The following is a 12,125-nucleotide window of genomic DNA, read 5'->3' on the forward strand; positions in this document are numbered from 1 at the left end:
CACAGTGGTATATGGTGGGGAGGGAATTGCGCCGGAATCTCTCAACATTTACGACAGACTCGATGAAGTCTTATGGCATCAGGTCAAAGGTGGCACAGGAATCAGCAGGGCAATACGGTAGCATAGTGGTTAGCACTGTGGCTTCATAGCATCAGGGTCCCAGGTTCGATTCCCCGCTGGGTCACAGTCTGTGTGGAGTCTGTACTTTCTCCCCCTGCCTGCGTGGGTTTCCTCCGGGTGCTCCGGTTTCTCCCACAGTCCAAAGACATGCAGGTTAGTGGATTGGCCATGCTAAATTACCCTTCGTGACCAAAAAAGGTTAGAAGGGGTTATTGGGTTAAGGGGATAGGGTGGAAGTGAGGGCTTAAGTGGGTCGGTGCAGACTCGATAGGCTGAACGGTCTCCTTCTGCACTGTATGTTCTGTGTTCCTGCTCAGCTGATGAACTAATTTTCTTCTATGTTTGGATACCTAATGCAAGAAATAAGGGAACAGGATGCACTGTGGGTGGGGCCTTCAATGTCCGTCATCATAAGTGGCTCAGTGGCACCTCCACTGCTCAATCTGGCTGAATCCTAAAGGACATAGTTGCTATATTGGGTTTGTGGCAGGTGGTGAAGAAACCACCAAGAGGGAAAAACCTACTTGAACTCAGCCTCATCTGTCTATCTGTCGCAGATACATCTGTCTGTGACGGTATTGGTAGGATCGCACTCGTAGAGAGGTAACAAGATTACATGAAAATTAGGGATGGGACTTTAGCTTTGGATGGTAGGACAGAGGATTGTGTTCTGGATTATAATCGCCATTGCAATCTTGATTGTCGTATGGTTATTGTTTTAATGTTGCGCAAGATATTTTTATTGTACTAACACGGGAACAGCCCGAGCCGCCTTGCCTCCTTGCTACCAGGCTCATAACACGCAGGGAACTGTCATACGTCCGTTCCCCTTACATTATCAACCACCCTTCTCTACGGAGAACACGATAATTTATTAAAAGGTGTTGATCAAAAGATCAACAAGGAGGGAATTGTGGAAGGGAAATTAATGAGTTGCCAACTTAGAAGCATGCTGGGAAATGCTTGACTATAGTTCAACACTGCTTTTGAACGGAAATAAGTAGGTCAGGTACATAAACAAAATGCTGCTTAATATTCTGGTCTCGGCCTTATTATGATAACGCATTGTCCTCTGAAAGATAACAATGTGTACTCGAGTTGTTTTTGGCCAAGGGCAAGAATATACATCCTACGTATTTCAGCTTATGTACTTTCCAACATCTATTTAATATAAACATGCCTGTTTACTTCAAGCTGTTATTTCAGACTATAAAAATATGCATTCTTCAATCGAATCTCAGAGTGCAGTGCGCTGGCTTTGCAGCTGGAACACTCTCTCTCCGCAAATATATTTGTGTAAATAAATTTCCTTAAATTGAACCTCGAGGAATTTGACTTTATTATGATTTCCACGACAGAGAGCCACATTGCAAAATATTTCTCATATGAGCAAATTTCAGAAAAGTTAAATTTCTCACTGAATTAAATATTAATTTGAAAACAAAAACTAAGGTATGAAAACAAGATGTTGAGTAAAGAAACTGGACAAATCAGGTTGGGTAATGGGGTGAGTGTGTGTGTTTCTGGCTCTCTCCCTGACTGAGGGTGCTCAACTCACTCAATCACAGTGAGAGAGGGTGAGAGTACATGATGGTGGGAGCCGGTACAGCTCAGTTGGCTGGACAGCTGGTTCATGATGCAGAGCAAGGCCAAGAACATGGGTTCAATTCCTGTACCGGCTAAGATTATTCATGAACCTTCTCAACCTTGCCACTCGCCTGAGGTGTGGTGATCCTCAGGTTAAATCATCACCAGTCACTCTCTACTCAAAGGGGAAAGCAGCCTATGGTCATCCGGGATTATAGTGACTTTACTTTTATTGCATGATGGTGCACATGAGGGTAAACAAGAACCCTGCATCACGAATCAGACGTATGGATACATTCTGTCACTGCGCTCTCACCCGCACATGGTCCCCTATATTCTCTTAACCACCCTCCCTCTCTCTCTCCCTCCCCGTTGCTCGATCTCCTGTCACTCACTAATTCAGTCAGCAGTGAGCCATGTTCCTGTTGTTTCGTACTCTCCTCCCGAGTGTTTGGACACCACTCCTGACTCCTGGGCGCCTCTGCTTCCCGGAACCCCTGCTACAGTGGTCAGTGCCCTGGCTCCTCCACTCACTGTGCCTTGCTCCTGCCCCTCTGGCCCCTGCTCTTTCGCTCTCCAGCGAACGACTACCTGGCCCTGCTGCTTAGCTTCCCAGCTCCCTGGCCCTCAGCTCCTCAGCCCCAATCCGTTGCTCCCCGAGCTACACTCCTCTAACCTCCAGCCTCGGCTCGCTGGGCCATGATTGAGCCTTTGAGCAGCAAACATGGGAAAGAAATGGCCTGTGATTGGAGGAACAGGCCGATACAGATTCTTCCATACCAACTTAGCGGTTTGACTGGCGTTATTAAAATTGGCCCTGTGGGTCTCTTAGTGGGGTTTCGAGAGCCGCATTCAGTTCTCTGGCCGCACGGTGGACGAAACTGATCTATACCATCCAAAACAAAGCATCGTGCTTGATCAGCACCCCTTCTACCACCATAAACGGTGGCAGCAATGTGTGCCATCTGCAAGATGCAGCGCAACGAGCCTCCTTTGACAGCACTTTCCAAACACGCAACATCCCCCACCTAGAAAGACAAGGGCAGCATGTGCATAGGAGCACCACACGCCATCCTGATTTGAACTCTTATCGTCATTCCTTCAGTGTTGCTCAATCAAAATCCTGGAGCTTCTTTCTGTACTGCACGGTGGGTGCACCTGCACCTGATGGACCACAGAGGTTCAAGAAGGTAGCTCAACATCACCACCTTGAGGCCAATCATGGTGTGGTATAAATGCTGGCCTAACCAGTCACCCCCAAATTCCATGAAAGAATAAATTTAAAACGTCATGCCGTCTTCTCAAGTTGTCCAAATCGTGTGTGACTTTGATAAAAAGAGAAAATTCTGGAAATACCCAGCAAATCAGGCAGCATCTGTGTAGAGAGAGGGTTAGAATTTTGGGTTAACGATGACCCTTTGTCAGAACTGGGGAAGGATAGAAATGTAATAGGTTTTGAAATATAATCTGTTTTTGCCTGCTTTTGTATGCCTTGTAGAAAGTTTTCATTTGCTTGCAAGTATGCACTTTCAATAACTAAGGGTTAAGTGAGCATATTCAGAGAGGGAAATGCTTTCCGAAGCATATGTCTGAGGTGAGGACTTGAGCAATTATCCTGATAAAACCTCGAACTGTTAGTTTGGGATTAATTGAATTATTTTCTGACGAACATGTGTATTTAACCTGAAAATCTGTGAAAGTCTTTCCAGGAATGACCTCTCTTTCTCTCTGTCTCTTTCTTTCTTTCTGTGTGTGTCTGCCTCTGTCTGTCTGTCTCTTTCACGCTCTCTCGCTCTGTCTCTCTCGCTCTGTCTCTCACTCTGTCTCTGTCTCTCGAGCTGTCTCTCTCACTGTCTCTTGCTGTCAATCTCTCTGTCTCTCTCTCTCTTGCGCTCTCTCTCTCTCTTGCGCTCTCTCTCTCTCTCTCTCTCGCTGTCTCACCCTGTGGCGGCACGGTAACACAGTGGTTAGCACTATTGCTTCACAGCACCAGTGACACGGGTTCGATGCCGGCTTGGGTCACTGTCTGCGAAGTCTGCACGTTCTCCCTGTGTCTGCGTGAGTTTCTTCCAGGTGCTCCGGTTTCCTCCCACAGTTCCCGAAAGACGTGCTTATTAGGTTAATTGGACATTTTGAATTCTCCCTCTGTGTACCCAAAGTGTGGTGACAAGGGGATTTTCACAGTAACTTCATTGCAGTGTTAATGTAAGCCTACTTGTGACACTAGTAAAGGTTATTGTAGGTTATTGTCGACCTCTGGTAACTTTATGCACAATTTACCATGACTTTATAAGTAGTAAACTGCAAATTGACCATTAGTTGGAACAAAATGAAATGTTCAAGAACTTGAAGTACAATGAGCAGTCTGGAACTTTGACAGCTAAAACTTCATTTTACAAATACCTTAGATTAGAACATGGAAACATCATGCTATCCATCACCATAATTACCTCAAGTATGTCCGATTCCAAACAGGAGGACCTCCAGCAAACTGAAGTTTTTTGAAATTGAACATTTATGAGGATGTGTCTCTTCAGTGTTTTGTGGGAGCTTTCGGGAAAAAATTATGAATTTGAACCTGACCAGACGTGAGCAGTTTTATATTCCAGGGCAGCATCTTCTTCATTCGCATTAACATATCTTACATATTTGTGTGTTAATTGTTTATTTAACTTGCACAATTTGAGGGAGGTATTTTAAAAAAAAATAAAGACTTTGCCTTGATAGTGATTTTCAGGGCATCCCACAGTGCTTTCCAACCAATTATGTTATTTTTGAAGTATAATCACTGCTATATTTTTCGATGGTAATATTATTTTTCCTTCTGGTGCCAAGATTCAAATCATCTCCATCCTGACAGGTCAAAACTACTAAAGTAAAATTAATTAAGTATTGATGCACAAATTGTTGAATTCTTGGACAAGATTACTGAAGCCATTGAAACCTTGAGCTGTAATGAGATTTGGAAGTCATTCAAGGGACCACACCCCTCGGCTTTGAGCCACGGGCATTGCTTTATTATGTTGCACCATAAATATGACAGCTTTGTTATTAAACTAATGTACATATGTCCCCGTTCAAGCACCCTGAACAACAAAAATACCCTGAGCCACCCACCCTGAACCAGCGAAGGCCCGTTGGTGGATAAACTGATTTTTATCTCATTCAGTTCAGTTTAGAATTTTTTAGTGGAGTTTTATTTGCAACTTGGGGAAGGGTTCATTGTAACGGAAAGATCTGGGAAAACCATTATTTGAGTTTGCCTTGCTCGTTACATGACACCAGAGCAGAGCGCAAAATAAAATCTGGACTTTTCCGTACTGCAGAGGGTAGCTGATTGAATGAGCAAATTAAATCTGCAGTCGTGCTCACTTGCATTGTGTAAAAGCACTCCCATCTTGATTTTTGAAAAACAACAAAAATGAGGGATGTATTTGTTGTACCAGTTGGATTTTGAGGCCTGTTTGAATCACTACCTGCATTCAATCCCTTGCTTTAATTTGCTATTTTTATTTCAATTGGTATAAATAATAGGTTTGTTTCAAAGCAGGCCTTGTAATTACACTTTCTGGCCACATTTGATGAGCTCCTCATAGGGGTGCTCAATCTTGTCATCACTCCATGCCCTGTTTTGACCCTTGTGTTTTTAGTTTTTTACTAAACAGATGGGTTCCATTTGACCACTGAAATTTCCAAGCCTGTACTTAATAATCAAATAGCATTTTACATGGAAATTTGATTACTTGCACAGAAGTTCAATATTTTCTGTTACAGCCACATGTGTTTAATTGCTTTATCAGGAGCCACTGCCGTTTAATTAAATGTAAGGTCACAGATTTTACAAGATAGCAGCAAGTTGTCACTAACTATAAAGTATATTGACTACAAAGCAATACTAAGGAACTCAAGTACAGCAATTGCTTAAAGAAAATGGAAGCTGATTTACAATTTTAGTTTGGGCCTTGTCCGAGATGCACCCTCTAACAATTGATCAAAGAATTGGATCGCTTTGGAGCCTGTATTATTGAACCAATGCTTTGAAATTCAGTTGTGCAATCACACTGCCTAGTTTGGTACTGAGCTATGCAGCTGAGCAAGACCATGAAGAGCCTGCTATGTATGTATTGGTCGATCACTTTTGGCAAATAGTGGGGCAGTGTATATCAACATTGTTTCACGTATGATACCCTTCATGTTGGAATTGCTCACAAAGGTTCACTCTGTTCAACTACAAAGGCTGACAGCTTGGGTACAGTCAGCTGTGACAATCATTTCAGAATGGAGCAGAATATTTCTGTTAATTTCCTAATAATGTGTAACTGGTGCAGTGTTAGCCTGCAAAACAGGTTATTGTGGTCATTTGAAAGGCACTCACCAGATTCTGCATTTGAAACTAAGTGTCTAGTGGGTTCTTGCAGTATAGAAACTTGTCACAGAAATGATCAAATTTACTAAAGGATGTTTGATTCTTTAAGGACCATCCTGTTGATATCTACAATTAGATAGCACGCTTAAGTGCCATGTCATATGCTGCATTGGTAATGAACACAATTTCTATTCCTGTGATCTTCATTACTTTAGTTTTGTTTGGATTCAGACTGGGTATGGAAAGACAGTAACTTTGGTGCTGCTGATGATGATGGCAGACTCTTTGCAGGCTCTTTGCAGATTGATTGTGTTATGGGCCAGGGTTTAGAGAACTCCAAAGTGTGTCATGGAGTTCACCTTACCCACAACTTTTAATAGATTGTGGTATGGGGGAGCACACGGCCCACTCTACAAAGTGTGGTACTTCAGAAAGGGAAAAGTATTTTTTAAAGCAAAACAATGTTTATTCTATGAACTCAAGTTAACCTTTTTAAAACAAACAGTGAATATCTTAGCAACCATTAATTCAAATACAACCCCCCAAAGGATACAACACTAAGTAATCTGTATGCTGTCCTCTTAACACCCAGAAGACTTTACAAACCTTCAAACAGAAGCACATCAGGGTTTACATTCAATACTGAAAACATGTATAATTCTGAATTCACCAAATGATCAAGAGATAGTCCTTCATGGCAGAGAGCTCAACAATACAGCTGCTTTTTCTGACTTCAGCTGCAACACACTGAAAAATGAAACCAAAAAGACAGACACACCCAAGCTTTTCTCAAAGTGAAACTAAAAAGCAGAACCAGAGCTCAGCTCCACCCACACTCTGACATCACTGCAGTAACATGAGCAGCCAAACATTTCTTAAAGCGACATTCTTATGACAGTTATGAAAATGATATTGTAACATATGTGGTGCAGCATAAGCTGCAGGATTGCTCGCCCTCATAAGCCAAAAATATGACCACAGTTGCTGTGACACTGTGCCATCAAGCTGAGAATAGGAAATGTATTTTACTTTTTGAATAAAAAAAAGATTTCTGCCAATGTGTTGATTTTGAGCCCACTCAGCTGGGAAAGGCGAAGGTTTAAGCAAAACAGAAACACTGTCTGAAGGGATCAGTGGCAACTGTGCAAGAGGCATATTTGAATTTGGTTGAGGTGGGGCATTGATGCATGTTTGAACATTCCATGGTGTATTTCCTGTTACAAGCATTTTTATGAGACATCTTCAGGTAAAATCAAGGCTCAAATCAGTCCTTCAATAACAATCAGTGCTTGCTTGCACGTTAATGAGCTAAATCGTGAACATCGCTCCAATCTCTTGAGGGCTTCCAATTTTATGTTGCCTCATCCCTTTTTCACTCTCTAAGGGTGTCAGTGTACACCTGGTAAAAGGTGAATTACAGATCAGTGCTGAACATTACCAAGAACAGTTATGTATTGACACATCATCTAGAAAATTAACAGGAAACAAAGATATGGCTAGTCCAGTTCAGATTCTGGTTATATGAACCCCAGGTTTTTGATTGTAGGGGATTCAGCCATCGATTATTTTACACCCCCCCCCCCCCCCCCCCCCCCCCCCCCCCCCCCCCCCATTATATGGACTTCATTGTCGCTGGCTGTGCATTTATTGCTGAACATTGTGCAGTCATTTGTGAACATCTCCACTTCTGATCATGATGGAAGGAAGGTTATTGATAAAGCATCTAAAGATGGCTGGGCCCACGCAACTACCCTGAGGAACTCATGCAGTGAGGTCCTGGAACTGAGAGCATTGACCTCCAACCACTCCAACCATCTTCCTTTGTGCTAGAGGTGACTCCAACCAGTGGAGAGTTTTCTCTCGTATTTTCCACTGACTCCAGTTTTGCGAGGGATTACGGACAGAAATACAAACACGGAACATGGGTAGGCCATTCAGCCTTTTGTGCTTGCTCCACCATGTAATAAGATCATAACTGATCTAAAGGTCGCCCCAAATCTGTAAACCACCTACTGCTGAGATCCTGTCACCCCCCTTGATTACCAAGAATCTATCCACCTCTGCCATAAATAAATTCCAAGACTCTGCTTTTCAGGACGCGAGTTCCAAAGTCTCACAATCCTCTGAATGAAAAGATTGTGCCTCATTTCCATTTATAAATGACTGACCCCTTGCCCCTCGTCTTCAGTACTGTTGCCAGAACGTTGCCAGGACCCACAGCCTTTGCAGTATCCACTTTCAGCCATTTCTTCATATCACATGGAGTGAATCGAATTGGCCGAAGTTTGGCATCTGTGATGCTGGGGATCGCCAGAGGAGGCTAAGATGGATCATTCACATGGCATCTTTGACTGAAGATTGTTACAAAGGCTTCGGACTTATTTTTTTGCACTGATGCACTGGACTCCCCTATAATTAAGGGTGGGGATATATGTGTGGTGGTCTCCTCCAGTGATTTATTTAATTGTCCATCACCATTCATGACTGGATATGGCAGGACTGCAAAGCTTAGATCTCATTGGTTGGTTGTGGAATCTTTTAGCTCTGTCTATCATTTGCTGCCTATGATGTTGGCATGCAGGTGGCCCTTTGTAGCTTGACGAGGTTGACACCTCACTTTTCGGCATGCCTAGTGCTGCTCCTGGCATGCCCTCCTTTTACTCATCATTCACCCAGGGTTGATGTCCTGGCTTGGTGGTATTGGTGGAGTGGGGGATGTGCCAGATCTTGAGGTTACAGATTGTGTCTAAGTACAATTCTGCTGCTGCTGATGGCCCACAGTGCCCAGTTTTGAGCTTCTAATTCTGTTGGAAATCTATCCCATTTAGCACAATGGTAGTGCCACTGCCACACAACATTATGGAAGGTATCCTTCATGCAAAGAATGAACTTCATCTACAGAATATGGTGATATCTGCTGATCCTGTCATGGACAGATGCATCTGCCGCATGTAGTTTGATGTGAATGAGGTCAAGTATGTTTTCCCCTCTTGTTGGTTCCCTTACCATGTACCATTCAGAGGATCGAGACAGTTCCCAGTCTCCCAGCTAGAGTTGTTTAGGATTCAGACAGCTCAGTCTACTGGTGCTGCTGAGTCACTTTTGGCGATGATCATTGAGTTCACCCACACGGAGTACGTTCTGCACTTTGCCAGCCTGAGTGCTTCCACTAATCAGCAGGAGATTTCCTTACCCATGTTTGACCTGATGCCATGCGACTTCAAGGGGTCCGGAGTCAATGTTGAGGACTCCAAGGACAGCTCCTTCGCAACTATGCTGCCATCTCTGCTGGGTCTGTTCTGCCGGTTGCATAGGATGGTGTTGGTGGTGTCTGGATTGTTATCTGTAAGGTATGATTCTGTGAGTATGACCACACCGGGCCATTGCTTAGTCAGTGAGACAGCTCCCAATTTTGGCACAAGTTCCCAGGTGATAGCATGGAGGTCTTCTCATTTCCAGTGCCTGGGTTGATGACGGCTGTTCCTTCTGATTTCATTCCTTTTAGATTTTTTTCATAGTTTGATACAACTGACTGGCTTGCTGGGCCATTTCTTTTTTTTCCAATTAAGGGGCAATTTAGCATGGCCAATCCACCTAACCTACACTTCTTTGGGTTGTGGGGGTGAAACCCACGTAGACATGGGGAGAATGTGCAAACTCTACATGGACAATGACCCAAGGCCGGGATTTGAACCCGGGTCCTCAGCGCCGTAGTCCCAGTGCTAACCACTGCGCCACATGCCGCCACTGCTGGGCCATTTCTGATGGCTTTTAAGAGTAAACTAGATTGCTGTGGAGCTCATAGCATTTACAGTGCAGAAGGAAGCCATTCAGCCCATCGAGTCTGCACTGGGTTTTGGAGAGCACCCTACTAAAGCCTACACCTCCACTCTATCCCGTAACCCAGCAACCCCACCTAACCTAAGGGCAATTTAGCATGGCCAAGCCACCTAACCTGCACATGTTTGGACTGTGAGAGGAAACCGGAGCACCTGGAGGAAACCCAAGCAGACACAGGAAGAACTTGCAGAGTCCGCACAGGCAGTGACCCAAGCCGGGAATCGAACCTGGGACCCTGGAGCTGTGAAGCAACTGTACTAACCACTGTGCCGCCCAGTGCTACTCTTCAGTGCTACAGAATGGGTGTCTATGTATGGGCTTGTTTGTATCTTTATCCTTGGTATAAATTGTGCAGGAAGGTATAAGAAAGAAACAATAAATGACATAAACTTTCTGCAACAAGTCACAACTTATGTTGTAAAGTTAACATGAGTTTGTTTACGGTAATATTTCCTTTTAACATTTTGTCATTCATAGATTCTGTTGACCGAATACTTGGATGTGAAGAACACTCGAACAGCTTCTGAACCTTCATCACAGCTCAGTTATGCCAGCTCTGGGAGTGATTTTGCAGCATTCTTTGCCAAAAAGAGACCTCAGAGGCCCAAAATGTCCCTCTTTAAGTAAGAATAATGCAGCTCATTTGATTTTTTGTGTGTTTCTTAGAAAATATAAGGATATCCCTCAATATTCTCAGTTGAAAAAGTTTTTTTAAAAATGATTCATTTTCCTTTCGTGGATATTACCTTTCTGTACATTTGCAGTTTGTGGTTGTTGATGTGCTGGTGTGGAGGAAATGTGAGTCAGGCTCGCCAAGCACTGGGAAGCTGTCCTCCATTTGTCACAATTGGAGAAATGTCAATGATAGCCACAAAAGAGCCTCTGAACCATTTTCTTCTGCCGAATTAAAGGACAAAATCAGAAGCAGCCACGGTGAGGTCGCAGGAGAAAACCTAAGAATCGGGGTTACCTAATCCTTTTTAACTTTTGCATTAATTTCATCAATGGTTACAGTGAAAAAAGATAAGTTTAGCTGTCGTGAGGCTAATTTCACAGATTAATTGCACTTTATCTTCGAAAATAACAATTTTGTAATCTTGCCTCTGCTATTGATGTAGACAGTATTAACATTCTTCTTTTATTCTTTGATCTTGGGATATGAACATCCCTGTGAAGACCAGCATTTATTGCCCATCCCCAATTGCCCATGGAAAGGTGGAGTTGAGCCACTGTAATCCATGTGGTGTATATACATCCACAATTCTGTTTAAAAAGGGCCAGTGCATGTCCTGAAATAACTGGTTGAATTTTGTTTTGGGAAGGAACAGAATCTCTTTTGTACAGTAGATTCGCTCTTCAGAATTGATGAACAAATCATCTTGCTTGAGGCTGGCTTGCAGCGGCAGTGGTATTTTAGATGAATTTTCTATTGGCAAGGGAATCATAAAAATTGCATATTATAATAGTGAGTATTATAGCAAGGGAACTGTGTATAAAAATGGTTTTGAAAGGGCCCTTGGGTGATGATAGAAGCAATGGTTATTATTGATTTGATGCTTAAAACAATCTTGCAGGTTCTGAAAGCCCATGTGTATTGAAAATATTACTTTTGTCACTTCCATGTGATCTATCAAATTATAAACACAACGCAATATTTTACAGATTAAGCATGAATGGTTTGAGAAGAATGAACTTTTTTTGGGACACATAAAATCTAAACCGGTTAGGAAAAAAACGCTGCAAATTCTGGTTGTGTGAAATAAAAGCTAAATATGCTGAAAACACATAGCAGTCTTGTTGACTTTCAAAAAGACCGGTGAATGTAAAAGCAAAATTCCAGGGATTCTGCAAATCTGAATAGACGAGAAAATGCTGGGAATATTCAGAAGGCCAGGCAAGAACTGTGGACAGAGAAACAGAGTTTATGTTTGAAGTTGATGGCCTATCATCAGAATTGCAAAAACGTCGAGATGAAATGGGGCTTCAGCAAAGACAATGACCGGGAAAGTGATAAGGAGAAGAAAGGACAGCACAACACAATGCGTGGAAGATGGAAGAGATTGCAAAGCGAAGGATCAGTGTGGCTGGGCAAGGAGCTCATGTGGGACAATAAGGAAAACAAAAGTTGGGTCTGAAGGAGCCGAAAATTAGAAAAGCTGTATCATGATCAGCAGCTGCTGTCTGGAAAATGGGCGCAGTGGTCCTGATCCAA

At 43.0% G+C, this 12,125-nt stretch overlaps 1 protein-coding gene across 1 annotated transcript in view; it reads left to right on the plus strand.

Annotated features, from left to right (window-relative positions):
- exoc4 (exocyst complex component 4) overlaps positions 1 to 12,125 on the plus strand; it is a 707,051-nt gene that overhangs the window by 153,692 nt on the left and 541,234 nt on the right. The window contains exon 7 of the mRNA XM_072471115.1: positions 10,391 to 10,536. Coding sequence (XP_072327216.1) covers positions 10,391 to 10,536 — 146 coding nt within the window. The remainder of the gene's footprint in view (positions 1 to 10,390; positions 10,537 to 12,125) is intronic.

This window comes from Scyliorhinus torazame, chromosome 13 (genome assembly GCF_047496885.1).
Source record: "Scyliorhinus torazame isolate Kashiwa2021f chromosome 13, sScyTor2.1, whole genome shotgun sequence".
Classification (NCBI taxonomy): domain Eukaryota; kingdom Metazoa; phylum Chordata; class Chondrichthyes; order Carcharhiniformes; family Scyliorhinidae; genus Scyliorhinus; species Scyliorhinus torazame.